At 33.9% G+C, this 26,593-nt stretch overlaps 2 protein-coding genes across 6 annotated transcripts; both read right to left on the bottom strand.

The window, feature by feature from the left end:
- Positions 1 to 4,302: 4,302 nt before the first annotated feature.
- Positions 4,303 to 7,910, bottom strand: LOC120145495 (DNA repair protein RAD51 homolog 2). 5 transcript variants are annotated; one of them, XM_039159313.1, is made up of 12 exons: positions 7,764 to 7,910; positions 7,558 to 7,671; positions 7,305 to 7,457; positions 7,061 to 7,164; positions 6,888 to 6,951; positions 6,734 to 6,789; positions 6,532 to 6,612; positions 5,712 to 5,771; positions 5,519 to 5,610; positions 5,320 to 5,447; positions 4,797 to 4,941; positions 4,303 to 4,560 (listed from the first exon to the last, which is right to left on the bottom strand). In XM_039159313.1, the coding sequence occupies exons 1-12, from the start codon at positions 7,845 to 7,847 to the stop codon at positions 4,517 to 4,519; spliced, it is 1,125 nt and encodes a 374-aa protein (XP_039015244.1). In that variant the 5' UTR covers positions 7,848 to 7,910; the 3' UTR covers positions 4,303 to 4,516. The 5 variants fall into 5 exon arrangements, with proteins under 5 accessions (XP_039015244.1, XP_039015245.1, XP_039015246.1 ...); XM_039159314.1 differs by having other exon boundaries at positions 4,797 to 4,940; positions 5,328 to 5,447; XM_039159315.1 differs by having other exon boundaries at positions 7,784 to 7,888.
- Positions 7,911 to 14,267: 6,357 nt separating this feature from the next.
- On the bottom strand, positions 14,268 to 21,546 carry LOC120145494. The gene is made up of 13 exons (XM_039159312.1): positions 21,387 to 21,546; positions 20,766 to 20,864; positions 20,475 to 20,602; positions 20,234 to 20,387; positions 20,035 to 20,144; positions 19,748 to 19,831; positions 19,603 to 19,651; positions 18,898 to 18,989; positions 17,779 to 17,911; positions 17,449 to 17,528; positions 15,851 to 17,373; positions 15,361 to 15,471; positions 14,268 to 15,281 (listed from the first exon to the last, which is right to left on the bottom strand). The coding sequence occupies exons 2-13, from the start codon at positions 20,856 to 20,858 to the stop codon at positions 14,710 to 14,712; spliced, it is 3,129 nt and encodes a 1,042-aa protein (XP_039015243.1). The 5' UTR covers positions 20,859 to 20,864; positions 21,387 to 21,546; the 3' UTR covers positions 14,268 to 14,709.
- Between the last annotated feature and the right edge of the window lie 5,047 nt (positions 21,547 to 26,593).

Raw genomic sequence — 26,593 nt, 5'->3', positions numbered from 1 at the left:
TATTAGTAAATGCATGGTTTAATATGGTTACATGTGTGTAGTGAAAAATTCTAAACTCGATCCGATTGCGAAATAAAATAAAATTAAATTAAATAGGGCTCAGACTACATGCATAGACACAAGAAGACTGATACGAATGATTTCAAGTTCAACGATTATCCGAAAAAGCAAATAACCTCAAAATCTCTAAATTTTATTTATCCTTGTTAAAACCTTTAATGTCGAAATTACCTAACTATGACATTATGAAATTTCCCTTAAAGTGTAAAATGACCAAAATACCCTTGAAGTGTAAAATGACTATATTAGATGACCAAGTTGAACTAAATGGAAGTATTGTAGGTTTTTGAATTGTGGAAACAACTTAATTACTCTGGAATCTTTGAAGTGACTGGGATAACTTGACTACTAAATGACCTAAGTACCCTAAAAACCTAGAATAAAACAAATAACTTGGATAAGTCTGGAAACGCTGATGATCTTATATGTCTATCGTCTATAAGGGTTTTGAACCAAGAATCAAGAGTGTCAGTTATTTTCATGAAATTAATATTCTCTACCATGTAAGATTCAGTTTTTAATGTAATCGAATGGAGAAAATTTTCTAAAGAACTAGACGGTGTTGATTGTTGTTGATGCGGTAACATCTGTTGCTGGGGTAACTGTTGCCTTGGCATGTTCTGCTGAAATCCCGATGCTTGTATATTCGGATGGTTCTGATTGATGGTATTGTTTGGGTTGCTCCATGAAATATTTAGATGCTTCCTCCAATCTGGAGTGTATGTGTTTGACATTGCATTGTTGCTTCGTTGTAGTTTTCCACATAAAAGCTAGGTTCTGGGCTATGTGGGTTACTCATAAGAATCATGGATACCATTACATAATTCGCAGAATTAATTCATTACGTTGATCTCATATATTGCTAGGTCACTGCATATTCTTAACCAAGTTGGTTAAGGCAGCCAGCTACGCGAAAATAGTATATGATGAATCAAACTCATTCATTATGGTATTACGTTTGACTCCTCCTCTTCTAGTGGTCAGGAACTGATAATCATTCTTGGAAAGACGGTTCAAGATCTCCATCGCTTCTTCCGGTGACTTGTCGAGGTGTATGTCATTTGTCGCGACATCCGGCATCATCCTAGTTTGTGTGTTTATTGAATTGTAGAACATCGTCACTTGCGTCCATATCGAGAATTCGTGCATAGGATATCTACGCAAAAGCTCCCTATAGCGCTCCCAAGCTTCGTACATGGATTCACTGTCTATCAGTCTAAAAGAAGTAATATCGTTACACAATTTATCAATCATAGTTTTAGAACTAAATCTAGCAAGAAAATCATGGTATAAATCTGTCCAAGATTCTAGAGATCCGAACGAGATACTATTTAACCACAATTTCTCCCTCTCTCGGTGAATAAGGGAATAATTTTAGCCTTAAGATATCATCATGGACTCTTTGTTACTTGAATGAGTTGCAAATTTCCAAGAATGATTTGAGATGTTGTCGGGCATCTTCTATTGCTGATCCGCCAAATTGACCAATTGTGTTGATCATATTAAACATTACTAGTTTTAATTCGAAATAGACATCATCTATTTCGGGGGTGACAACTCCTGGATTTAGACCGTTGAGATCTTCGTCTACGTAGTCTTGAATGGGTTCGTTCCGTACTTAAGCAGGTTGCTCGATTAAAGCTTCTCCTTCTACTTCATCTATCTGATTACCAATGACATTTGGGTTGTTTGTTGGATCGTTTTCTATTTCTTCTCGTTGTTCGCATCTTCTTCTATGAAAAAGTCACTTTATTTCGGGTTCAAATGGGTACTCTGATGATGTTGGTCTCATCCTGCTCTTACACAGATACAAAACCAAAAATTGTAAGTCCCTTGAATATGAATATTAATTGATACAAGAAATAAAAAATCAAAGTCGCTATTGCTAATCCCTGGCAACGGCACCAAAAACTTGTTGCGTGATTTAAGTGCTTCGCAATTGGTGCAAGTATACACGTATCAAATTATAGTATAGAATGATATCGTATCCACAGGGATTGGTGAAAGTTTGAATTCTAACTTCTTGCACTATAAAGAGAATTGAAATTGATGATAATATGAGTTGACTAATAAATAAAACAATTGGGCAAGTAAACAAAACGTAGATTGAGATTGAATGAGAGAGAGAGTAGGCCAAGTTATCGCGATTAGTGGTGTATCGACTGTTTGGAAAGTCTAAGTAGTTTGATTGTCGAGGCAACTCGATTGTCATGGCAACTGAAATAATTCAATTGACTTGGAAACTTGGTTCCTTCCTTCAAACCTCGACAGAGCATTCTTCAATGTCTTCTTGTTATTCTTAACTTCAAAGATCTGGTCAATAGTGAATGCCTTGGTGATACATTCCTGCGTTAACCAAGGGTCGACAATAATCGATCTTGTGCTCCTTTTAGCCATTGAAATTCGAATCTTATTCCTAAGCTGGATTAACCTTCACCAACGTTTGTTCAAATGATGATCATAAAATCTTATTTATTTATTCCAAAATAGTCTTATTTAATTATTCTGAATTAAATATTCATTAAAAGAGTTCTAATTGTAATAGCATTCTTTTAATGTCCACTTATTTTATTTTGGATAATTAAATTATATGTATATCAAATATACATATATTAACTTTAATTATATTGTACAATAAAATCCATTTAATATTTTCTCATTTCAACCTTAGGGTCTGACCCTATATGTTCTTGTAACATTAGTAGTAATTATTAGAATCATTCTAATATTACAAACAATGAGTGACATCTAATAATATATCATTGTCACATAAGTTACAAGAAATCATGACTTGACACATCATATTTGTGACTGACTCTTTTATGTACATCCTTTCGTCCTTTATATCCATAATAGGCACAAGTTTTGGAATACTCACACTTATATGACCCATCTATTATTTCTTGATATCTAGAGTATACTATAATTAATAAATAATTTGTGGTATCTCATATCAACTTTTTCGAGCATGGCTATGTATTTCTAGTCTCACTCAATCAAGTGGTATGTGATATATTTCTTATTGTGTAGGAAAGATAAATCATATCTTAATCATTCACATCCCACTACTTATATCGAGATATGTTCAATATTAGTCTTTAAGTGCAACCAATTACGGAGCATGTTTAAATGTATCAAAACATATAACAATATATGTTGAGATAGTAATGATCTCAAGTCCGAGGATCATACATATAATCATCACCATGAGCAATGTTGTGACCATCACATAATAATCCAAGACATATGCTCATAGTGGGTCAATCCAATATGTCGTTCTCTAACAACATATTTATGCATCGATTCTGACATCTCTATGCCAATGACAATTTATTGTCATCAATCAATAACACGTTAGTCTTAAACATATTATTATTGTCCATACACATATTATTATTCGACTAAGGATATTTAATAATAATCATATTATTATATGAACTTTATTATCTTCCAGTTTATGTTAGACACAGATATATAATTAAAAATAATAGTGGCAATGTCTTTATTCAATAAAATCGGTAAATAAAATGTGTTTATACAATCATCATATGATTAGTCTTTGGGCATACTCTAACAACTTCAACCAAGCTAAGTCTGAGAATGGTTGGAGTTCAAGTTTTTTCAAGTTTAAGTCAAACTTTAATTTTTGATTTTGAGTTCAAATCGAATTTAATAATTTTAAGCTCGTAAGCTTTTAAGTCAAATCGAGCTCAACTTAAACTTTTTAAACTTTTCAAGTCAGTTCAAGTTGAATAAACTTAGGCTCCACTATCTCATTTACATTCCTATTTGGATCCCCTCAAACTTAGACTTGGAAGATTGATTTGAGTAGATACTGTAATTTTGACACGATTCAAATAAAATAGGAAATTATAGCAGAAATTACATAAGGCTTTATTTTATATAAATGAGCAACACACACAGGGACATAGTACTTAAGGGATTGGAGAGGTTGTGATCCCCAAATTTTTTTAACTATAAAAACATTTTAAGTATTTTTTAATTTGAAATTTAGTTAAATAAAAAATCCATCATAATTTTCAGATTTAAATACTTAATAGATTGTTATGTTTTTGACGTAATGTAATTTAACTCTCTCAATTGTTTGATCCTAGCTATGTCCTATCTAAAAGAAAACTTTTAGTGATAGAAAACCATTAATAAATCTTCTCTGCACATGAGACCATATATATACATTAGCCGTTTAAAAGTTGGAAGAAAAAAAAGAGAGAATTAAACAAGATTTACAAATATTCAAGAAATTTCCCAGATTTTTTAAGCAATGGAAATTTAGAATTCGATAAAAATTCACTGACTTGCAAAGAAACATTTGTTAGGCAGATTAACAATGAATTCTGTTGAATTATTTTCCTAACGACTCCTTAAATTTCATGGCATAGAGCAGTTCTTGAAGCCAGCCTGCAAACTGATTCATGAAGCTTCCACCTACTGTTTGTCATTGTAAGCCTTGCATTCCAAAACTGATTATTTCATTGTGCCCTGCAATTTTGCCATTACAGCAGAACATTGAGGAACTAAAGAGTTGGTGTTCTCATACTGCTATTATCCCAGAAACTTGACAAATTTTCGAATATTTTAGCAGATTATTTTCTTCATAAATAAAGTTATAAAAAAATTTCCACTGTAAAAACTCCATCACAAAGACCATGCCATTGGTATTCTTAACAATATTCTCGGAATAATCAACAGATCCATTAAAGCTTGTCAGAACAAACCTTGACAGTGTATTGCGTTTATCTCAGGTCCCATCAGTTCCATTCCATCATCACTTAGCAATGAAATCCCTGATGAAGTAATGTGGAAAGGAAAAGCCAGGGGTGGAGATATCGGAGATTTTGCCACCTTTATAAACCTCTTACCTACAAGAGCAATGAATTGTTCAAAGTGCAATCGCAAACGGGTAAATGGGATTTGGATCTATTTAAATATGCTAAAATGGAAATTGAGATTTTATTAGGGCGGAAAGAAGGCAATCTTGCATTAGAAACATACACTTGATTCAATGCTTTTTTTTACTAGGAAAGATGGGACGACAGAAATAGGCATTAGAGTTGCTTGGTTTTCCAAGAAACAACAAGCAAATCAACCTTTAAATATATCATGAAATTGAAATCCAATAATTTAAGTTTTCTGTAGTTGCAGAAACCACAAAAGCATCTCATTTCTAACATGCAGATGAGGAGTACTTCCCAATATCTCCCACAAAAGTTTACTTGTAAGGAGAATAGAGTAAGTATTGTTGCAACCTGATTTAGCTTCCAGCACTAAACGAGTGGTAACAGCATGAGCCCAATGAATCCCCAAAGCAGCAATAAGATGGGAATCGTATCGCATGGGAATCTCTATAGTTCCATCCCTACTCTGAACTGCACAAGTTAGATTCTAGTGTGAGAATAAATCTGGGAAAATATCTTACAATTTGATTATGCCACTTTACCTTGGAAAGAATATCGAGAGGCATCATCGTTGTTATGAGATCTCACTTGGTTTGTCACTACAACAGGAATTCGTGAAAATTCAGCTAGTGACCTACATGTATTTCAGCCAAGCAAATGTATATAAGTCGAACTGAAAAGATAATTGCCTCAAGAAAGAGAAACAAATCAGAGGGTTTGAATTTTTTTATTTACTTAATGAATGAAATATGCCAACTCAATGTTTGTTGTCTACGAATTCCCTGCTCATGTTCCCTGTACCAAATGAAACTCTCATTTCTCGCTTGAAAGAAACACATATATTTCAGATTAAAGGTGAACAGAGTTAGAAATAAACATCATGACAACTTATTTATCCAAATCACAAGATTGGCAAGTTGAAGCCATAGAAATCAAAGTTGTAAAGCGCAAAAGCGCAGAGGCTCACTGAACGGGGCTTTTTCAACACTGAAGCAAGGCACGTAGCCTAGGCGCATCGAGGCGCAGCGAGGCTCAGAGGCGCGAGGCTCAGTCGAGGCGGGATGTAGGCTTAAAACCATGTAATTATTACTGCAGGGCCTTCTCTCCTATGGGACGACCCACTAAAACCCTCAATCAACTGTCAATCGGCCTTCTAATCCACACATACTAACCTATCGACCGGCCGCTTCCTCCTTTTCTTCGACTGGCGACTGCGACGTTGAACAAGACAGTAACAACACTTTATTTAATCGATTCACACATTCAATTCTTCCCGTAAGTGATTCTATGCTTGTTGATAGCTTTTATGACGTTAGGTTGGTATTTTGAGTTTGAGAATGAACTCTATTGAAGCCTAATATTGGGTATCTATGATATTTGAGTTTGATTGCATTAATATATACATGTATTACAATTTTTTGGATATCATGCGCCTCGCCTTCGTGAATCCCGCGCCTTTCATGCACCTCGCGCCTCAAGGCTCCAGGACACTTTGCACCTTGATGCGCCTTGAGCCTTTGATAACTTTGTTAGAAATTTAGAATATAAAACTTACCCTGAAACAAGTGCAGCCATGCTATCAATCACTAGCATCTTCACTTGGTTTTGGAGGATTGAACCTTTGATTTGTTCCAAACTGAGAAATAAGTAAAATACCAAAGAATTCTAATAATGCTGGTCGATATTGTTCAATTAGCGCATTAAGGCAACTACACAATGTAATAGGAGCCGCTGAGAATTTTCATTCAGTGACAAACCTCTGGGTAAATTCTGAAAGTGATGTTGGCCGCAGAACAAGAATCCTGCCGGCCATCTGTAATACAAATCAATGCACCATTCTTTTCGTTCTTAGCTGACATTATAAAGAAAAGGAATTTGAAGCAAAAACAGGAGATATGTCATGACGCAAACCTCTTGTGCCATTTCTTTCATCTGAAATATTTCGGGTAAGCTTCTCAACCCAATTTCTAACAACCTGGAAAGGGGCAGATTTATAACTTCAATACAAAATAAAAGGGGTGCAAACAAACTAGAAACCAGAAAGTGAAATGGGCACTGGAAGACAAAAAAGAAAGCTTGATTACCTTCGTGAACTGAATTTAGATTCAACGTCAATATATATCACTCGACCATCCAAGCCTCCATAATTTGTAGGTAATGAAGCCAATAGCGAAAGCTTTAGGCATAACTGCAATTTAACCAGACAAGCTACCCCTAATTACTTCATATACCTGATTGAATCACAATTTACAAATCAAGGGACTCCAAAAGTTCAAATTTTTACGAGACTTGTCAAATGCATTGAAAAATAAAATAAGAACTCTTTACCTGGGTTTTGCCAATTCCAGCTGGACCAACTAACTCAGTTAAAACCCCAAATGGAATTCCTCCACATAAAGCTGCATCCAATCCTTTCAGGCCTGTTGGAAAATGGCCTCTCAAATGCTCGTTTTGAAACCTTTGTTCCATTAAAGAAAGTGCCTGTTATTACCCAAAGCCCTAAATCTGTCAGAAAATAGAATGAAAAAGGGGGAAGAAACCCAATTAATTGAAGCAAAAAGTATATATAAATTTCAATTACAGTTTGATACGGTGGAGCAACGATCTCACTGATCTGAGACAATGCAGACTTCACTTCCGTTAATCCCACATCTAACAACTCCATTAACTCAAATTCCGTTAAAGATAACGCTTCCTTAAAGTCAAAAAGGAAAATGAAACTACTAAATATCAAAAAAAAATTGAAGAGCTAAAAACAAAAATAAAAGAAGAAGAAGAAGAAGAAACCTTGGCAGTAGAAATATTACGAGCGGCAAACACGTTGGCTATGGATTTGGGAAGTGGGATTTCGCTGATCAGCTTGTTCGCCATCACCTTTGTCTCTTTGAATTTGATTTGTCACCCTTTTTCTTCTTGAGATAAAGAGTCAACCCATTATTTTTGAGTCACGTACCTTTTTCTAATAACTTGTGTTGTGAAGTTTAATTTGAAACATAAGGGATCAAGTTTTAAGAACTCGATTAGTGAATCAGTACTGCTATTGGTTTATTGATTCAATCGGTCGAACTGATTCGACTGGTCGGAAGAACAAGACGACGTAATAATTATTTAAAAAATTAAATAAAAATACCAAAAATATTTAATAAAAAATAATTTTTTATATCACAAGTCATATTCAAAGCAAGTCATAACATATATAAGTTAAAAACCATAAAATCAAGTGAAATAAAATGATTCAAATTAACTACAACATAATATTTAAGGTAAAACATATTAAATAATAAATATAATTATATAACTATAATTAAAAAATAAATTTGGGGTTAAAAAAATCATAACAAAATGATATTGTTTGATTTAATTTTTTTTAAAAAACAATCCCACATGGCTAAGAAACATAGAAGAGCATCCCAAAAATCTAAAGAGTAAAAATATGAGAACAAAACAATCTTACATTGCTAAGAAACATAGAAGCGCATCACAACTAACTTCTATAAATAATAGATGTAATTTGACATTCAAAATCATGGAGCCTTTTGGTGAGCATTGAGTGAACTATTCTTTCACTTCAATCAAGCTCGAATTTTAGGCTTCAATCGAGCTTCTAAATTTTTTTTTGAGTTCAAGTTTCATTATATTTTGAGTTTGAGTTGAACTTAATAATTTTTTTAGCTTGTGAGTTTGAGTTGAGCTTACTTTTAAAGTTTTCAAGTTCGAGTCGAGCTCAGCAATACTCGAGTTCGACTTGGCTCGTTTAACAAACGACGTTGTTTGGTTTAATTTTTTTTAAAAAAAAACAAAAATCCCGGTTTTTTTTCGGTTTTCAGCCGGTCCGGTTCGAATGGTCCAGCGGTTCTGGTTGGTTCACTAATAACGGTTCAACCTATTTAGATTGAACCGAACTAACTAACGGTTCCCGGTTGAATCGGTTGAACCGATCGATCCGGTCCAATTTTCAAAACAGAACCTAATAAAGTAAAAAAATTAGTTTTCTTTTATAAGAAAACACTTTTCTCTTTAAATTACTTTTAAATTTTTCTTTCGAGATGTCACATTCTATGGTAGTCCATGGGTTGTTATTTTTTCACGAACTAAGCGATTTCGGTGATAAATAAATTATTGTTATTTATTGAGATTTTGATTCGAGCATTATAAACATCACATGTATGAACATTCAATAAAAAATAATTGAAATTTATTTATAAATACATATTATTTTGTATTTATCCAATATTAATAAAAAATGTCAATCATTGTTCTTATTCTTATTTTTATTTAATTTTATTTTGATTTATATCTAAATAAACACCGTTCCATTCTAATTTCTTTCTTTTTGCATATTCTTGAAGTATTGATTTTCATCTACTTTTATTACACAACTATTCATTTGTTTTTATGATACATTTTTATCTATCGTTATAATAGTATAATGTTTCGTCTTATATTCATCATAATGTATCTCATAATCAAGAAAGGATGACGGTCTTAAATAATTAGATTATCATTTACGGCAATTTATTAATACATTCAGAACTGTTTGTGGAGCAATATGTTATATTGATTCTCTCAATCTTTACGTCTATATCAATATTACGCGTATGTTCGAATAGAGGTATGAAGATTATTAGTAGTTGCTAGGTTTTGTAAAAGATAAAACATATATTCAAGGGATGATTTTGATTTTATTTTTCTTGATGCCCTTTAAATATCTATGTTGGGATTGTATTGTATTTGTTATACGTTAGCTTTTTATTTAATAAAAATTTAGTTTTATTAAAAAACACATGTTAAGGTGGAATTTGAATTTTCTTTCTTAAATCTAATTATTTTAAATCAATGAAATTTAAACATACATTTCTAATTTATATTAAAAATAAATAAATCTATCCAATTAAAGTATAAAAGTCAAATTATGAAAGGGGAATTGCTCATCCCAACTTCACCAAGTTGGGGATACTATTCCAAGCTTTTAGTTGTGACTATGAGAAATTGCAAAGAAAGTGCAATTGCTCATCCCAAGTACTTCAATTCAATGGGACACCTCCCTTAAACCCCCAAATCCCTTGTTTCCTCTAACCCCGTCAAACCCAAGTAGCTGCCTAAAAGGTGGCTCCCTCATAACAAGGAAACTATGAATTCTTACACCCTATAAAATCAACACACCACCACCCTTCAATCTTTATATTCCAACAAAAGCATTTCTCATTTCTCTTCTCTCTTGCTCATCCCTCCCACTTAATCTTCCATATTCTTCATTGAAATGTAAGCATTTGTTTTTACTTCTTGGAATTTTGATCTTCATTTGTGGGGTTGTTCTATCTTCTGATTGAATTACCCATCCAGCTTAGTTGGTAGAGCACAATGCTCTTAATCTTGTGGTCGTGGGATCGAGTCCCATGGTGGGCAATTCATAATTTGGAGGTCTCACACGGAAGCTGCTCTCAACCTGGTGTTTGGGACAACCTACTATCCTACCTCCCCTTACCCCATTACATATGGGAATACGGGTAAGCTAATTTTATTCTATCTTCTGACTCTGTTGTTTCTTTGTTTCGACTTTATAGGAAAAAGGAGGAGCCCCAATTTCCCCAAGGAGAGGCCAAAACAAGGCTCAAATATTTGAGAGCTTGGTCAAGACTATTGCTTCTGCTGCCTCCAAGGCTAAAGAAGCAGTAGGGGCAACCAAAGGAGAATACAATCATGGTAAAGGCTACAGTCATCACTCAAAGTAAATGATGTCCTTTCGAAGACGAGTGGGCTAATTGTCTCTGAAAATTTTAAATTAATATATATTTTAGATATTTTTTATTTCCCTTAGAATTTTATAGGGTCCCTCATAAAATTTTAAAAATTTCATTTTTTGTAACACAAAATCATGTGTCCATTCCAGAGTGACATCTTTAAAGTTCCTCGAACCCAGTTTCATAAAAAACTGTTAACCGTCAAAATGCCCCAAAAAGTCGGGGATGAAAATGCCACAATGTGAAAGCTTCTTTCATTTTAGATTAAGATGGCAAAGCTTCTTACGTTTTCTTTTTCTTACAAGGTTAACCCTACATTAACTAAAGCTTTTTTTTATCGGTTAAGGTAGGGGATGCTTGTGATTGAAGCCATGTAAGTTGTAAGATTTCATGTTGTACTGTATGTTGTTGGTGATTGAAGCCATGTCTGCCATGGTTGTTTCTTCTAATCTTTTAGGGGGAGATGACAGTTGCTGTAAAATGCTTATTATATATTTCAAAGAATCCTACGTTTATCTTGAATTTTTTTGGTTTTATTTTATATATCAAGTATTATTGTTGTAAAATTTTTGCGTCTCCTGCTTTTGTTCGAAGGTAATTTATGTAAATGTTTTACTGTCAATTTGATGTTTTAATATGTGATTTTTGGGGTGAGATTTTTTAAATTTAATTGTGTTTTAGTTATTGATTAAATTAAAATTGAAAAAAAAATTGAACTTAGCGTGAAATGAATCATGAAAAATTTGACAAAAGTTTCGCAATGAACATGTTTTTTTTAAATGGTAGTTTTATATGTTATTAGACAATATATAACGTACAAGACAAGACGAAATATAGACATCATTAAAAATAAAAACTCCCTAAATTTAACTGAAGGAAAAAGAGTACACCATAATTGTATATAATCGATCTAATAATTTATAACACAGCCTCAAGGACATTGGCTCCCCACTTAACTCGAAAAGCCATTAAAAACTAAAAAACTGCAACCATGGATCTCTTCTAATATTCAATAATCCCACAGCAACCTTATGAAATTGCTTTTACTGGCCCCTCACATCTGCAACCACTTTAAATGCCTTAGATCGTCAAAAACAGATCTGCAATGACTATGTTTATAACTACTATCTAGTATTAGCAATTTTCTTTTTTTCCTTCTTAAAAAATTTAGGCTAAATATAAGATAGTATTTATTTATAGATATCTCTAAATCATTTAACACTCACACTCCTAATATTTCTGATACTCGAAACTAAGACCTCAAGAAATTTTCGTAGATACATACTTCATCATTCATATATTAATCAGGATTTTCATTCTAGGAATTTGAAGGATCTATTTCTATTCGAATTTTTCTAACTATTCAGCTGTTAGTAATTCTTGATGATATTCGAAGAATACATCTTTCTGTGTTATTGTTGATTATAAAAAAAATTGCATTAAAATAAAGTTCTTGTTGATTTTGAAAAGGTATCGTATCACTCTAAATTTCAACAATGGAATTCTACCGATCGAGTGTGTTTTTTTTTTCATTAATTATAATTATAACTAATATTAAATGCTTTTTAATATCTAGAACTATTCGATTGATTTCTATGAAATGTTAAATGATTTTATCCGAGTTGCATGGTCTTGTTTGAACTTGTACGAAAATGGAAGTTTTCTTTTTCAAATGATTTTTGATGAAATGTTTGGGAGTCGTCATCAATAATTTTAAAGTGTGATTGGAACATCTATAATCGGATAATTTTAATAAAACATTTTATATTATAAAAAAATACCAAATTTTGGCATACAAAAATTAAAAATTGGGTTCGTGTGTCAGTTACGCGTCTAAGAAGGCAAATGTGTGACTTTGAAGTCATATCTTTGGAGAAAAGTAATGTTATGAAAAGATCGGCTCTGCCTAAGAAGGTAAGAGTATTAATTTACTGCCTTGGAAAAGATAAATGTATGACTTTGGTGTCTTAAAGGGAAATGATGTCAAGGTTTGACCTTTGATAGTGACCATAATTTATATTAGGTAAGGAATCGAATGATTATACTCTTGGCTTTGGACGAGATACGAGAGGTCTAATATTGCCATTTTTCAAAAATCTATAATTCTTGAAAAATTAAAAGAATCTTTAATATTTAAAGAACTACAAGAATAAAAATTGATTCATTTCTCATAGCCTTAGAAGATGATATAAGTTCAAGTGTCAAACTATTTACAAAAATATTTAAGCCAAAATAAACAAAGAACAAAAACAAGGTTAAATAAGACAATGCAAGTGCAATAAGGCTTCACGGGTGGATGAAATGACTTCTTCTTAATTAGCATCAGGATACCCCATAACTCCACCGGGGACTTTTGTTTTCTAAAACAAAAATTGAGAGTCGAGCCACGAGTCGATTACCCTATATTTGGAGTTTGAAAATTTTAAGTTCGAATTTATTTAATTTACAATTCATTATGTTCTTTTTAAAAAATCGAAAAAAAATATTTTCTCTTTGGTCAATGCTTTCACTGGTCTGAACATATTTAGAACTATTGCATATCATAAATCTATACCCGAGTTTCATCTTGTTTCACCAAAGAAGGGGAAAACATCACTCCACTGAGGAACATTAGGTTTCCTCATATGGGTCTAACAAAGTATCTCTGAAAGCATTCTAAGTGTCAGTTTGGATATCAATTATAAGACATTCATTTAGTGATGTGATCCCCTAAGCTGAATTTGTTTCGCAAAGTCTGTAATGAGCCAGAATCAAATTCTTTATTAACTTAACAGGTTGTAAGGACAGTTTGGGAACCCTTTTTAGAACCGAACCTCATATAGAGAATTTAGTAAGCCCACCCTATTAGACCAGGTGGAAGCCCTAAGAGAACTAGAACACATGTGGTTAGGACTTTAATTTCCTTTATGTGCTTTATTCATGTTATTTAATTACAACCTTATTTATGAGTTGTATTCAATTACTCTTTTTTCTTTAATGACTCATATTCCTTCAATTATTGTTTCTACTAACAAGATTTTCTTTTACCTTCATTGTGTGTTTTGTCATGCTTCGTTTTTTTTTTCATGAACATGACATCTCAGTAAAGGTATTAATCTCTGAAATAATTGGTCATTTTAGAAGATTCTTGAAACGACGGTGCCTTTCATTGGGTTAGATACAATTTCATGGTTCCTTGTTTTTGAGTGGCTTTTGACTATTAGATCCTGCTTCCATAGTACTCGAGCATTCTTTTACAAGTTTGACGGTTTATTGAGAAGAATACACTTTACACTCTTGTGAATTAACACAACAGGCATTGAGCCAGTGGATGACGCCTAATGTTTTATGGCGTTAACTCCTCCGTAAGCCATCTAGGAACGAATAATTTGAGTCTAAATAGAATTAATGCTTTTTAATATACATAAAAAAATCACCATTAAACAAATGAAAACTCCAACAAATTTTGGAGCAATTTAAAAACATAAATATATAGTATTGGGGGAAATGCACAAAGCTTGGATTGGGAAGGGTGACAAAATATTGTACCAGACAGAAATACAAGAAATAATTTAAAGAAAAAAATCGTTTCCATATTGAAAGAAGCACATGCAAATACAAAGATGTACATTTTAATTTGTAACTGTAACCATTTTGGCCTCCAACCTTCGCCTATTTTTTTACCCAAAATTGTGACCTACAAAAAGCTTTCACAGCAATTTTTTTTTGGCCAAAACGAGCAGGTGCAGACACAATAAACAGGCAGAATATAAAACTTATAATACTAGAATATCTTCTTACTTACCACCAGCTTGTGCTGGTTTCCAGACACTGCCTTTTTAGAGGAAGTCATCAGAATATCAATCCTTCATTAGGGTTCCCTTGGCCAAGGACACCAGTTACAAGTCAGCATGCCCATACTCAACGTGCAAACCAAGATTGCGTAAGTCATTCTCCCTCTCAGCATAAAGCAATATTGGCAATTAAGCAACCAACTTGGTTCCGGAGAACAATCACATCCCGAATGTTCTGTTGTACAGATCCCCTGATGTGGGCATCCTGTACTTTGAGTCTTCATACCCGGAATAAAACTTATTAAATCCCAATCTTTCGTTTCTTAGGAGCTCTGCCACACCAAGACCGTTTCCACCCTGGACCTCATTCCATCCGTTCCAGTGACCATTTGACATATTATGTGTGTTTCTCGACTGTTGGAGATTCAATTGGGCAAATGAGGACATATTGTTAACTTGTGAGTGGTCCATTAGCCTTGAAGAAATCCCATAAGAGTCATTCGGAGAAGAAAAGCTATTCCCAGCATCATATCTAAGGTTCTGATGCGGAGAAAGAGATCTCTGCATCAGTACTTGTAATCTGGCCTCGTTTTCATAGGTACCTAACTGTTCAACAAAATTTGATCTCATGTCAAAGCCTGGATAATTGAGCCCTCCGTGAATTCTACCCTTACCAACTTCCAAAATTGCTGGATCTATAAGTTCTACATCCCCAGCGCCACCAATCCCACCACTTTGAGGAGCCTGATAAGAATTTCTTAATAGGGTTGAAGAGTCCATCAAATGATTTCCTATAGATAAAAACAATCAACATTAATTTGTTGGAAGCGAGGAAATCCCAAAATCAAAACCCAATACAAAAATACTTACCAGATGTGTGGTCAAAAGCATGGTTTACTCTCTCAATAGAAGAAAAGCCTGGAGGTGGTGCCCTGCTAGGGACAGAGAATCCTGGTGGGGCCGAAATCTGAGCTCTTGAAGCTGGTAGACAAAAATGAATAAGTGATCACTATGAACTAAAATCAAAGCCAAACTTGGATAAGGGTCTGAAAGAAATGACATGAAGAATGATGCTCGGCATAGAGAAAAAGAAACAATTAAATTGTACACTTAAGTTGGGGAAAAACACACATTTGAGCAAAGGTGGTATATCACAATATCATTTTGAAAACCTATTTAAAACAAACTAATTAAACCATGATGATGTTACAGAATACATTGTGAGAATGGTTGCATGATCGCAGGTTATAAAAACAGATACCGTTGAACTAAATATTAACACAGCAAGAATAAAGTTCAATAAGAAATGAAGAATGCAACTAAAGATAAACTGGAGCAGAGTAAATTTCTAGACACTCACCAGAAAGCTTATTGGAGGAAACTGAAGGACTGCTGGAAAATTTGTCAGATTCTTCAAAGTTACAGGAAGATAAACCATTAGGACCTCCAAACTTGCCTAGATAAAGATCCCTGCTGTCTGCAAAATCTTGGCTAGAAGGATGGTTCTGTGGCATTTGCCCAAAAACACTATACAAGGACTCAACATCAGCCGGACAATATTTAGTATCCTCCTGTCTTGCAAATGAGAATCGGGACTGATTGGTATTCAGAGCTTTCCACGAACTAGATAATCTGAGAGGACTGGGCTGCTGCTTCTCACTGTCTCCCAACAATTTCGCCAAGGTCTGCGGAGAAGTCAGAGGCTCATCCCATGTATCAAAATCTAGTGACAATATGTTCGAAATTAAGTTGCTCTCCCCTGTATCATTAGCAGCATTCCTCTCGGCATTAACAAGGAATCTTCCCAACTGCTTCCCTTTCTCTCTATTTGAAAGCAGAGAGTAGCATTCCGTGGTAATGTCAGAACCAATACCACTGCTTATGTACTTATCAAGGTACCCATTAGACAAAGTAGAAACATTAGCTCCATGAAGACATGAAGTGTCATGTGCTTTATTATCTACAATGAGAGTATCAATTTTCAAATTAACAGAACCAAAAGCTTCACCATGTTGCAAAGAATGCGACCTACAGTGATTTGACAATTTGAACGGAATTGGTGAATTTGGCACATAACTTGAACAACTAATCACTTCAGGATCCTTGAGTCTCTGATTATCAAAAGACAATATCTCTTCCTCTACTTCAGAACTTATATTTTCCAAAGCTTGAATATGTGCGTCAGTTTTCCAGAAAGACTGGTCTTTTGAAACACACACCTCACTGGGAGAGGTCACATATCTCCCACCAGCTTCTGAACTTAATGGTTCTTGATGGTAATCATTATAACATTGTCGTAACCCCTGACTACTAGGTGAACTGCTAGATCCATGTTCAGAAGCTGAACTGTTTGGCCTAACTTCATCAGAATGTCCACTCATCCTATCCAAAGTCAATGTTGACATATCAGAGCACAACCTCTCTGTGTTCCCATCAGCAGAGGAAATACTCCTCACTTCCTCACCACAGGAAATAGATGTCTGACCACCATGACCCAAGGAGGAGTTTGTAATAGCTGCTGATATATTAGTGCCCTGGTCATCATGATTGGATACTAGTGTCGGAGATAACCGGCTGCTCAATGATATAGAAGAAGTAACTCCATTGGGAGAAGTAGGTTTCATTAGCGTAGTGGTTTGACAATCTAAACCAGCATTCTCCTTTGGAGGTTTTAACAAATCGGGTCTACTCTTCATAGGCATAGCATGAATCTCCTCAGATGGCTTCTTTATAAAATCAGCATTTGCTGAACATGTTTGCTTGGTGTTTGTTACTGCAGATGAAAATGGTAATGAGCTGCTGACTGTGTCAGGATTCTGCTTAGGAGGTCCATTCGAACAAGCTAAACCAACCAGTTGTGATTGATTTAATGCACACGTTCCCCTGGCAGAATGATTCAGAATTTTAGCACCAGCAATTAACATAACAAATTGTCAGAGTACACATCAAATAGCATACCATGATGCTCCAGCAGGAAGAGCAATAGATCTACCAGAGCTGCAATTTGGAGAACTTTTTGGAATGGTCGCCATTGCATTCTGTACAATATATAAAATCATAACCAAGTTAGGTGCAGGAACCAGGACCAAGTATGCATGGTGCTTTGATTGATTGCAACCTCAACCCACCCATGCTAATATTTCACAGATCTTATTGCAATGATTCAAACTAAAAACAAACAAGTTACCAAGAAATGTGGCAAAAATCTGCTAGAAAGGTTAACTATTTTCCTAAGTTCTGTGTGTAATACTTTACCTACCCACTTTTTGTTTGGGAGTATGAACTTACATTTGGAACACTTTTAGCAATTGGTTTTGCTGCAGAAGCAGAACTGTTGGGGCAATAATCATCCACTGGTGGAGGTAACATATTTCCAGGACACCGTTGCATGTTGTTTGTTGCACCAGTTATTTGTTGAACCCTACTTTAAATAACTAAGTTTGTAAATAATGCAAAATTTTGAAACATTTACTTCATGAAGCCTACTCCTTTAAAAAAATAAGCTTATAAATCATGCAATAGAAGACATTACTCAAAATTAAGGGAGAAATCAGAATGCATACTTAGAAATGAAATATTGCAATAAAATCTCAAAGAACGAGCAAAGACATCCAAATTTGATTTGAAACTCCTATTTGAAAAGTGAAGACTACAATAGAACCATACTTTGTTAAAGAAAACCTTTTGACAGGGCTTGCGAAAAGAATGGGTGAGGATCCAAGAAGCACCAATGGGAAGGCAGAACCCTTTTGAAGCATTATCAAAAACAATAACGCACACCAATACTCCAGAATACAAAAAGATCCTCAAAATTAAGGGAGAAATCAGAATGCATGCTTAGAAATGAAATATTGCAATAAAATCTCAAAGAACGAGCAAAGACATCCAAATTTGATTTGAAACTCCTATTTGAAAAGTGAAGACTACAATAGAACCATACTTTGTTAAAGAAAACCTTTTGACAGGGCTTGCGAAAAGAATGGGTGAGGATCCAAGAAGCACCAATGGGAAGGCAGAACCCTTTTGAAGCATTATCAAAAACAATAACGCACACCAATACTCCAGAATACAAAAAGATCCTAAAACATCCTTTGCAGATGTTAACTTTTCAAGAATAACGGTCACTAACATACTTTCCTTGCTACTTGGGTATATAAAGGCATTCTAAGAGCATACGAGAACTCCATTTCAAATGGGTTACCATAAAAGTAGTGACTATGGCAGCTCTAATTGGTTTTATTAATAAATGATGAATGAAATTATAGTCAATACCGACATGCATTCAATAAAATCATAAAACATCTACTTATGGGTTTTCTTCATCTCAAAATGAAATTTCATGTAACCTCACTAAAAACAAAGTATAAAAGAAGTAATAGAGATGACAGGCAAACTCAAGTAACATACCTTGTGTACGCTGATATAATTTCATCTTTTGTGAAACTATCTTCTTGAGAACCAATCTCATGCAAATATAGACAATCAGGATTTGTGCAAGGCTGCAACCCCAAAAAGAACTTGATCATTTTCTATTACAATAACAAACCTTATAACATTTTGCATCTGGCAAATCAAAACCTTCCATATTTTGTCCACTAGATACTATTATTTTTTATCATGATGCTTATCGAGCAATGTTACTTTTATGGTCACTGTGATCAAAATTTACGGTTTCCAATGATTAGGGTCCTTTGTCATGGCACTGTGTTCTTTCTAATTTTAACTCAAAACGACAATTTTTAACAATTTTTACGTGCTCAATTAAATGAATTAGGTCTCGAAAATATGCACAGATAAATTGACCAATATATATATATATATATACATATATATATATATATGCACAGGTAATTTTCTATTTGCTTTAAGCTTGCTATTTAAAATTCAGTTGCTAGATAGAATTAGAGTCAAAATAATGCCAATGTGTACCAATCTATGAGAGATCAATATTTATTCATCATTATATTACTTTGCAATATTTTGCACTTACAATTAGTGTATTGATTTTCAAAACTACTTTTTGTACTAATTTATAAAACTAGCAGGCAATAAAAACACTAAATTTTCTTTAATTCACAAAATAAATTAACCAAAAATTACTTCAAAACATACCACATTTCTCAGCCATGCATGACAATACTTTGTTGTACCAAAGCATGCCCTGAAATGAACATTCCAAGTATTAGGGATGACAACCAAGACTACATAAACACCCAACCACTAACAAAAGAATAAACTCACAAACACATTCACATACTTTAATGGTCTACCGTCCAAGACAAATCCATGTACAGACTGGATACAACGAATGGCTTCCTCTTCTTTTGAGTACGTAATATATCTGTTTACAGGGTAAACAAATGTCATTGAAAACAATAAATTTCTAAGTTACAGGGGACTATAAAAGGGGGGGGGGAACACCTCAACATAGTACGATCTACATGATATGATGACTTCTATTAAAAATCCAAAGACAATACATAATACAAGTATGTCTCATTATTTGGAAGACTAGAGACCGAATACATTAAATAATGCACTTACACACTACACGTATTGTTTGGAAATTGCTGAATTACACCAGCTGCAGTCCGAGACATAGATACTTTAAGAACTTTCCCATATTGACCAAAATAATCTCTACGTTGGAGAAGCTGCACAAAAGTGACACAAGCTTAAGTCAGCTTAGTTCAAATATTGCCTGTAGATTGCAGATCTAAAAGTGAGGATGGAAAGAGTGTACCTCTTCATCTGCCAGATTAAGTGGCAACCCAACTATGTAAACAAGATTCCGTTGAATAACTCGCACAGTGCTCAGTTGCTTCCTTCCTTCAGGTGATTTACTCTTTCCTTTTTGCGACTTTGTTTTTCTTTCCATATTAACTTCAGCAACCAACCTGTTTAGTGAAACAGCGTACATGAGATGACAGCAGGTAAATATTGAATATATTTAATGAGAATAAAAAGCGAGAGAGCTTGACAACCTCTCACAATTAGCAGCCGTCCCTACAATCTTTTCTTTATCATAAGCACTACGACATGCTGGACACCTCCCCTCAGTATTATCCTTCTCAGCCATATCCATTATGTGATGCCAACACCAAACACAAATCTGCCTCAGAGATCAAAATATGTAAGGCCTACAACACAAATTACAACCCCTTTCCTCCAATCTGACACTTCTTAATCATGCTTTTACTTCTTTTCTGATTTTCTGAATGGCCAAACAAATGTAAGATTTTTTTTAGGAAAAAAGAAAGAGATGTGATTTAGACCTCATAACCACAGTTGCAAGGCTTGAGTTGCTGGTCGGTCAAATCCATCTCTTCCGCACAAAGAGGGCAGGTCTTTTCTCCGTCGTCACTCATGATTGCCTGAACCCACAAAACAAATAAACAATTACATAAAGAAAAGAATACTATTATACTCTACAAACACAATCACTGAAACCTTAAATGAAATTAACAAAATAATTTACCTGGACCCTCAAAATCGAAATCAATATACCAAAAAAATTGCAACCAAAACCTTAAACTTCAATTATAAATCACAAATCAAACCCTAGACATTCCTATTTAAGACTTCAACAATCTGGACCCAAATTTCCAGGAAAAGTAAAGAAAAAATCACCAAAATAAGCGTCGACCAATTAGCAGATAAAAACCAAAAGGCACCTAAACAGAACTCAAAAGAAAAATCGATTTCTCAATCCAATAACAAAACAATAATTGCTTACATGCAATAAAATGAATCAATAAAACACCCAAAAACGGCACCCAATGAATCACCATTTTTACATATTTCAAACTGGATAAGAGAAATTATGGATCTTAAAGAACGAATATCGAAGGGAAAATGAAATTTTAGGGTTTCAGATAGAGAGATAAAGGTCTTACAGATAGGTGTATATCGATAATATGATGAATCTGTGAAGAAGATGAGATTGTTCAGAAATACAACACGGCCACGCCAAGAGAAATCCTCCAAAGAAATTTAGAGAGAGAGATGAGATGAGAAGGGTTCTTTTGGATTTCTGGTTCGAACTCTTGGTTGCTGCCTTTAATTTTTATTTTTATTTCTTTTTTCTAATCCTTTTTTCGCTCATTTAAATATTGTGAACTTCCTACTCTTGCCCTTGGATTTTCATCTTATTACGGGATTTTGCCCGTACCTTTTCTGGTTTTGTCGAATTTTTAACCCTGTTCTCTTCAACTAGCAAAGGGTCCTTCTCGTGTTTGGTCGTCATATTTACGATGCAGCCACGTTGATATTCTTATTCTGTCAACGGTTCCGATTAATCCATGGCTCATCCATTTAATCCCCTAAATAATACATTAAGGGGCTGTTTGATAAAATAAAATGATTAAACGCTGAATGATTCAATGGCCTAAATGATTCAAAGATTCTGTATGAATTTGCTCTGAATGCGACATGATAATGGTTCTGAATGTACAATCTGAATTATGAATATTTTCATTTTTACCTTCATAATGATTTATTATATTATAAGATATGATTGTTTAATAAGACAACATGTAAAAAAAATATGTATTATGGTAAAATACCGGGTGCTTAATGATTCAGAATGTACTTTAATACTGAATCATTCAGGATGTACTTTAATGCTAAATCATTCAGCAGTGTTTTGTTGTTTTATTCAGCAGTGTTTTTTTGTTTCATTCAGCATAGTCTTCATTCAGAGGTGAGAATCAAACAAGCTAAATGTTGAACGGTTAGCATTCAACACTGAACGGTTAGCATTCAACACTGAACGGTTAGCATTCAGCACTGAATGGTTCCATTCAACAGTAAATAAACGACCCCTAAGTTGAAATATATTTGGCATTATATTAAGCGTAAATTATAATTTTAGTATCTAAATTATTACTTTTATTTCTTTTTTATACTTAAACTTTTATTTTTTTTCAAAATCATACCTCATGTTTTTTTTGTTTCATTATGATATCTCGCTTTAAAAACTTAACAGTAAGTAATTTTATACGTGATATTTTTGCTTAATAAATTACATCATTTAATTATCTTCTCACTCTTATTTTAATCACTAAATTTTAAATTTTATATATTACTCTTAATTTAATCACTCAAACTTCAAATTTAATTTTTTTATTTTAATTATATATTAATAAAATAATAATAAACTTCATATCACAAAAATTATTAAAAAATCAATTAGAGTGATTAAAAAAAGTAATTTGAAAGTTGATTAGTTAAACTGAAAATTTTTAAACTTTGCTAACCAAAATAGGGGGTGAATAAATAGTTGAGTGATGATTGATATAATCTATCCATGAAAATAATGCCACATATAGTATTTATGTTAAGTTTTTAATGGTGAGTATCACAATAAAACTTAAAATAAATGTTAAGTATTATTTTTTTTAAAATAAAGGTTAGGTTTCAAAACGAAACAAAAGTAATATTTTAGGTACTAGATATATAGTTTACCCTAAAATCAAAAATACTAGTTATTCTTTGAGGTCCCGGATTCGAGCACCAAAAATGATATAAGCGTGAACGTTCAATATCAAATAGTTGAGAGATATCTTTGCAGTTATTATACTTATCCTAAATTAATAAAAAAAATATTTATTGTAATTTATATTATCATTTTAAATTTTTTAATTTTAACATTTTATTTTAGAAGAAAAAATTTGTATAAATAAAAATCATTATATAACAAATTATTAACACTCAAAAATATAATATTTACCATAAAATGAAATATCTAAGAGTCAAGATGCTTTTAAAATTGATTATTAGTTAATGCTAAAGACATTTTATCTTAAAATAAAATGTTAGGTGTTAAAATATTAACAAAATCAAAATCATTCTTTTAATAACCCTTAAAAGTTAATTTTAATATTATGTCGATATATATATTTAATATTAAACTAAGGAGTTGTTTGTTTACTTCAGAATGATTAAGCGCTGAATGATTCAAATGCTGAATGATTCAGAGGCTCTGTATGAATTAGCTCTAAATGTGACATGTTGTTTGATAATGGCTCTGAATCATTCAGAATGTACTTCTGTATTGAATCATTCAGCACTGTTTTGCTGAATCAGTCAGCACTGAATCATTCAGAGGTTAGAAACAAATAGTCTGAATGATGAACGGTTCAACATTCAGCGTTGAATGGTTCCATTCAGAGCCCTATAGTCTACATGAATACCCGAAGGTACTCTTGGTGAGTTCTGAAAACTGCATCGGAAACATATACCCAGCCAACTCACTTCGTTAAGTTTTAGGGCATCTGCGCCCGGCTAGCGGTAAATGTCTTACCACTGACTACGATATTCGACTATATGATTATATTTATTAGAGTGACTCGAGTTTCCTGGCTGTGTCCCAAGCGTCAAACAAGGCTAGGTTTATTTCATCCTAGCTATTGTTGTTTCTACTGTTTTGAGTTAATTTAATGTTCTCACTTGTAGTTTTATATTGTAGCATTCTGGTATGAATGGGACCCCTAGAACCTACTCTTAAAATTCTTGAGTTCTTTGCCCAAAATTGTTTGTGGGTACCGATTATGAGCCTTTATTATCGGTACTAACTCCTAAGTATCGATACCAACCCCTGGTATCGACACCATTTTTATCTTTGATGTTTTAATAATTTACTAAGTATCGATACTCCTATAGAGAGTATCGATACCGGTGTTGATACTAACTTAGGTACCGATAAAATTGTCTACTGTAATTGCTAAGTGATCTCGGTATCGATACCATCCCATGGGTATCGATGCCAACCCTGCAGCATCGATACATCATGAATAGGTATCGATACTCCCTAATGAATTTACTTTTTGTTTTAAGAACAATATCGGTATTGTTCCTCCAGTACCGATACCCTCGCTCGAAAATGCCTTGTTTAGGCACAAAAAAATGCAACCTTTCTATTCTAAAATCCCTACTGAGGGTCTCAATTGTTTTTAAAGTCTTATTTATGATTAAAGGTATTATAAAGAGGCTATAAACATACCGAAAACACTGAATTTCAATTTCTACCATGAAAATGTCACTTAGCTCATGCAATCTACTAACCACATTTAATTAACCTACATATGATATATTTAAGTCTAAAGTGAGTTACATTGATGTATTAAATTGTTGGAAACTCCCACAAGCTCAACCAACCTCTAGTTTTTCCTTTCCTTTGGCTTGAGAGGTTTCTCCCACTTTTATCACTAAACATGAAAACAACATAGAAATTATTAGTGTTGTTGGGAAGCTTATAGAAGGATTTAAACCGTTTATAAAAGCTAAAATCTCCCTAAATTGGACTAGTTTACAATGGTTTTCCAAAACCCCCCACTAAACCCGCTTTTGGCTTTCATTCACCAAAACTTACAATTGGGAGCTTGGTTGAAAGCTAAGGAGTTGGAGGTTATGATTCCTACCTTTGGATTTCAAAATGGATATGGTTGACTAGTAAAGTTAACACCTTTGTTGCTTGAATAGAATGAAGATTTGGGGATGAAAGATGAAGAAGAAGAGACAATGAAGAATGGTGAAAAAGGAGGGAACAACGTGATATCATCTTCCTCAATGAAAAAGTAGTCTTCCAAAAGAAAAATGGGTTTATTACATCCTTGGCCACTCTAGATTTGATCACATTGTGAAAGGGTCCTCTTTTGACTATTATTGGGCCTAACTCAAGCCCAAAACCATCCCAACTTGGGTCAAGGTCATCTTAGAAGCCCTAAGTTAAATCTAAAACCCAGTTCAGTTTAACCCTAGACTCCTAACCCAAAATTTGAGGCGTTACAACTCTCCCCTCCTAATTAAAATTTCGTCCTCGAAATTTACCTGGATAGAAGAGGTGGAGGTATTGAAGTTGTATGTCCTCATCGATTTCCTAAGTTTCTTCCTTAATGCCATGGTTCCTCCAAAGTACATTTACAAGGGGAATCCTCTTGTTCCTTAGTTTCTTAATCTATCTGGCTAAGATACGGATTGGCTCCTCCTTATAGGTCATATCCTGATTAACCACGACTTACTCTAGAGGGATGACATGAGAGGGATCGAATCGGTATCTTCTGAGCATGGACATATGGAACACATTATGGATGCGCTCTAGCTCTAGTGGTAAGGCTAATCGGTAAGCCACTGACCCAACTCTCTTCAATACCTTATAAGTTCCTATGAAGCGTGGAGACAAGTTCCCTTTGCAGCCAAACAAATCACCTTCTTCTATGGGGGAAACCTTGAGGAACACTTTGTCCCTTACTGCGAACTCCATGTCCCTAAGCTTCAAATTCGTGTAAGACCTCTGCCTGTCTGAAGCTACTCTCAACCTGTCCTGAATCAACCGAACCTTCTCTTCAGTTTCTTTGATCAATTTTATACCTACAAATTTACCTTTACTTAGTTATGTCTAACATAGCGAAGTCCTACACTTTCACCCAAACAAGGCCTCATACGGAGCCATCTAGATACTCGACTGAAAATTGTTGTTGTACGCAAACTCCACTAAAGGTAAGTGATCCTCCCAGCTGCCCTCAAAGTCTATCACGGTGCACCTAAACTTATCCTCTAGGATTTGAATAACACGTTCTGACTGGCCGTCTGTCTGTGGGTGGAAAGTTGTACTGAAGCTTAGTTTGGTGCCTAAGGATTTATGAAAAACTTATCATTACCTTTTATGGGTCAATGTTCATTTTGATGCTTTCTCTTTTGCCAACCAATAACGTAGGTTTTCACGATGCGCATGGTTGTTTCTTGGTTGTATGTTCTTAGCCATCACTAGTGCATGGTTCAGCCAAAGCGGGTTTGTTTTTTTTTAAATGGCTCTTAGTTTATTTCCATTGCTCATCCATATTAGTTCTTAGTACCCCCTTCCTCGCTCATTTTGTTTGCTTTACTTTTCATGAAAATTAATCGTTAATATAGAATACGTATTTTTTGTGTGTGGATGAAGATTTTAGGTCCATTTGGTCTATAAAATATTTTATATTTCAATTATTTGTTTTTGTTTTCAGAAAATAGTTTTAATTTTAAATTTTTTAAAAATTAGAAAACATGTTTAAAAATTAGAGAGCACATTCTTCCATGGGGAAACCTTAAGAAACACTTTGTCCCC

Source organism: Hibiscus syriacus, unplaced genomic scaffold (assembly GCF_006381635.1).
Source record: "Hibiscus syriacus cultivar Baekdansim isolate YM2019G1 unplaced genomic scaffold, ASM638163v2 tig00110893_pilon, whole genome shotgun sequence".
NCBI lineage: Eukaryota > Viridiplantae > Streptophyta > Magnoliopsida > Malvales > Malvaceae > Hibiscus > Hibiscus syriacus.
The sequence above is the reverse complement of the archived record's forward strand: the minus strand, read 5'-3'. Positions and strand labels throughout refer to the sequence as shown.

What these genes read in the sequence shown, in the direction of transcription:
- LOC120145494 (XM_039159312.1), bottom strand. Translation starts at nt 20,858, where the DNA reads ATGAGTGACGACGGAGAAAAGACCTGCCCTCTTTGTGCGGAAGAGATG. An exon ending in CCAAACAATACGTGTAGTGT is followed by an intron (nt 19,832 to 20,034) that starts GTAAGTGCATTA and finishes CCCTGTAAACAG; the next exon opens with ATATATTACGTACTCAAAAG. An exon ending in ATGCATGGCTGAGAAATGTG is followed by an intron (nt 18,990 to 19,602) that starts GTATGTTTTGAA and finishes TTGGGGTTGCAG; the next exon opens with CCTTGCACAAATCCTGATTG.
- LOC120145495 (XM_039159313.1), bottom strand. Translation starts at nt 7,847, where the DNA reads ATGGCGAACAAGCTGATCAGCGAAATCCCACTTCCCAAATCCATAGCC. An exon ending in TCTAAATTCAGTTCACGAAG is followed by an intron (nt 6,952 to 7,060) that starts GTAATCAAGCTT and finishes GCCCCTTTCCAG; the next exon opens with GTTGTTAGAAATTGGGTTGA. An exon ending in TGGCATATTTCATTCATTAA is followed by an intron (nt 5,611 to 5,711) that starts GTAAATAAAAAA and finishes AAATACATGTAG; the next exon opens with GTCACTAGCTGAATTTTCAC.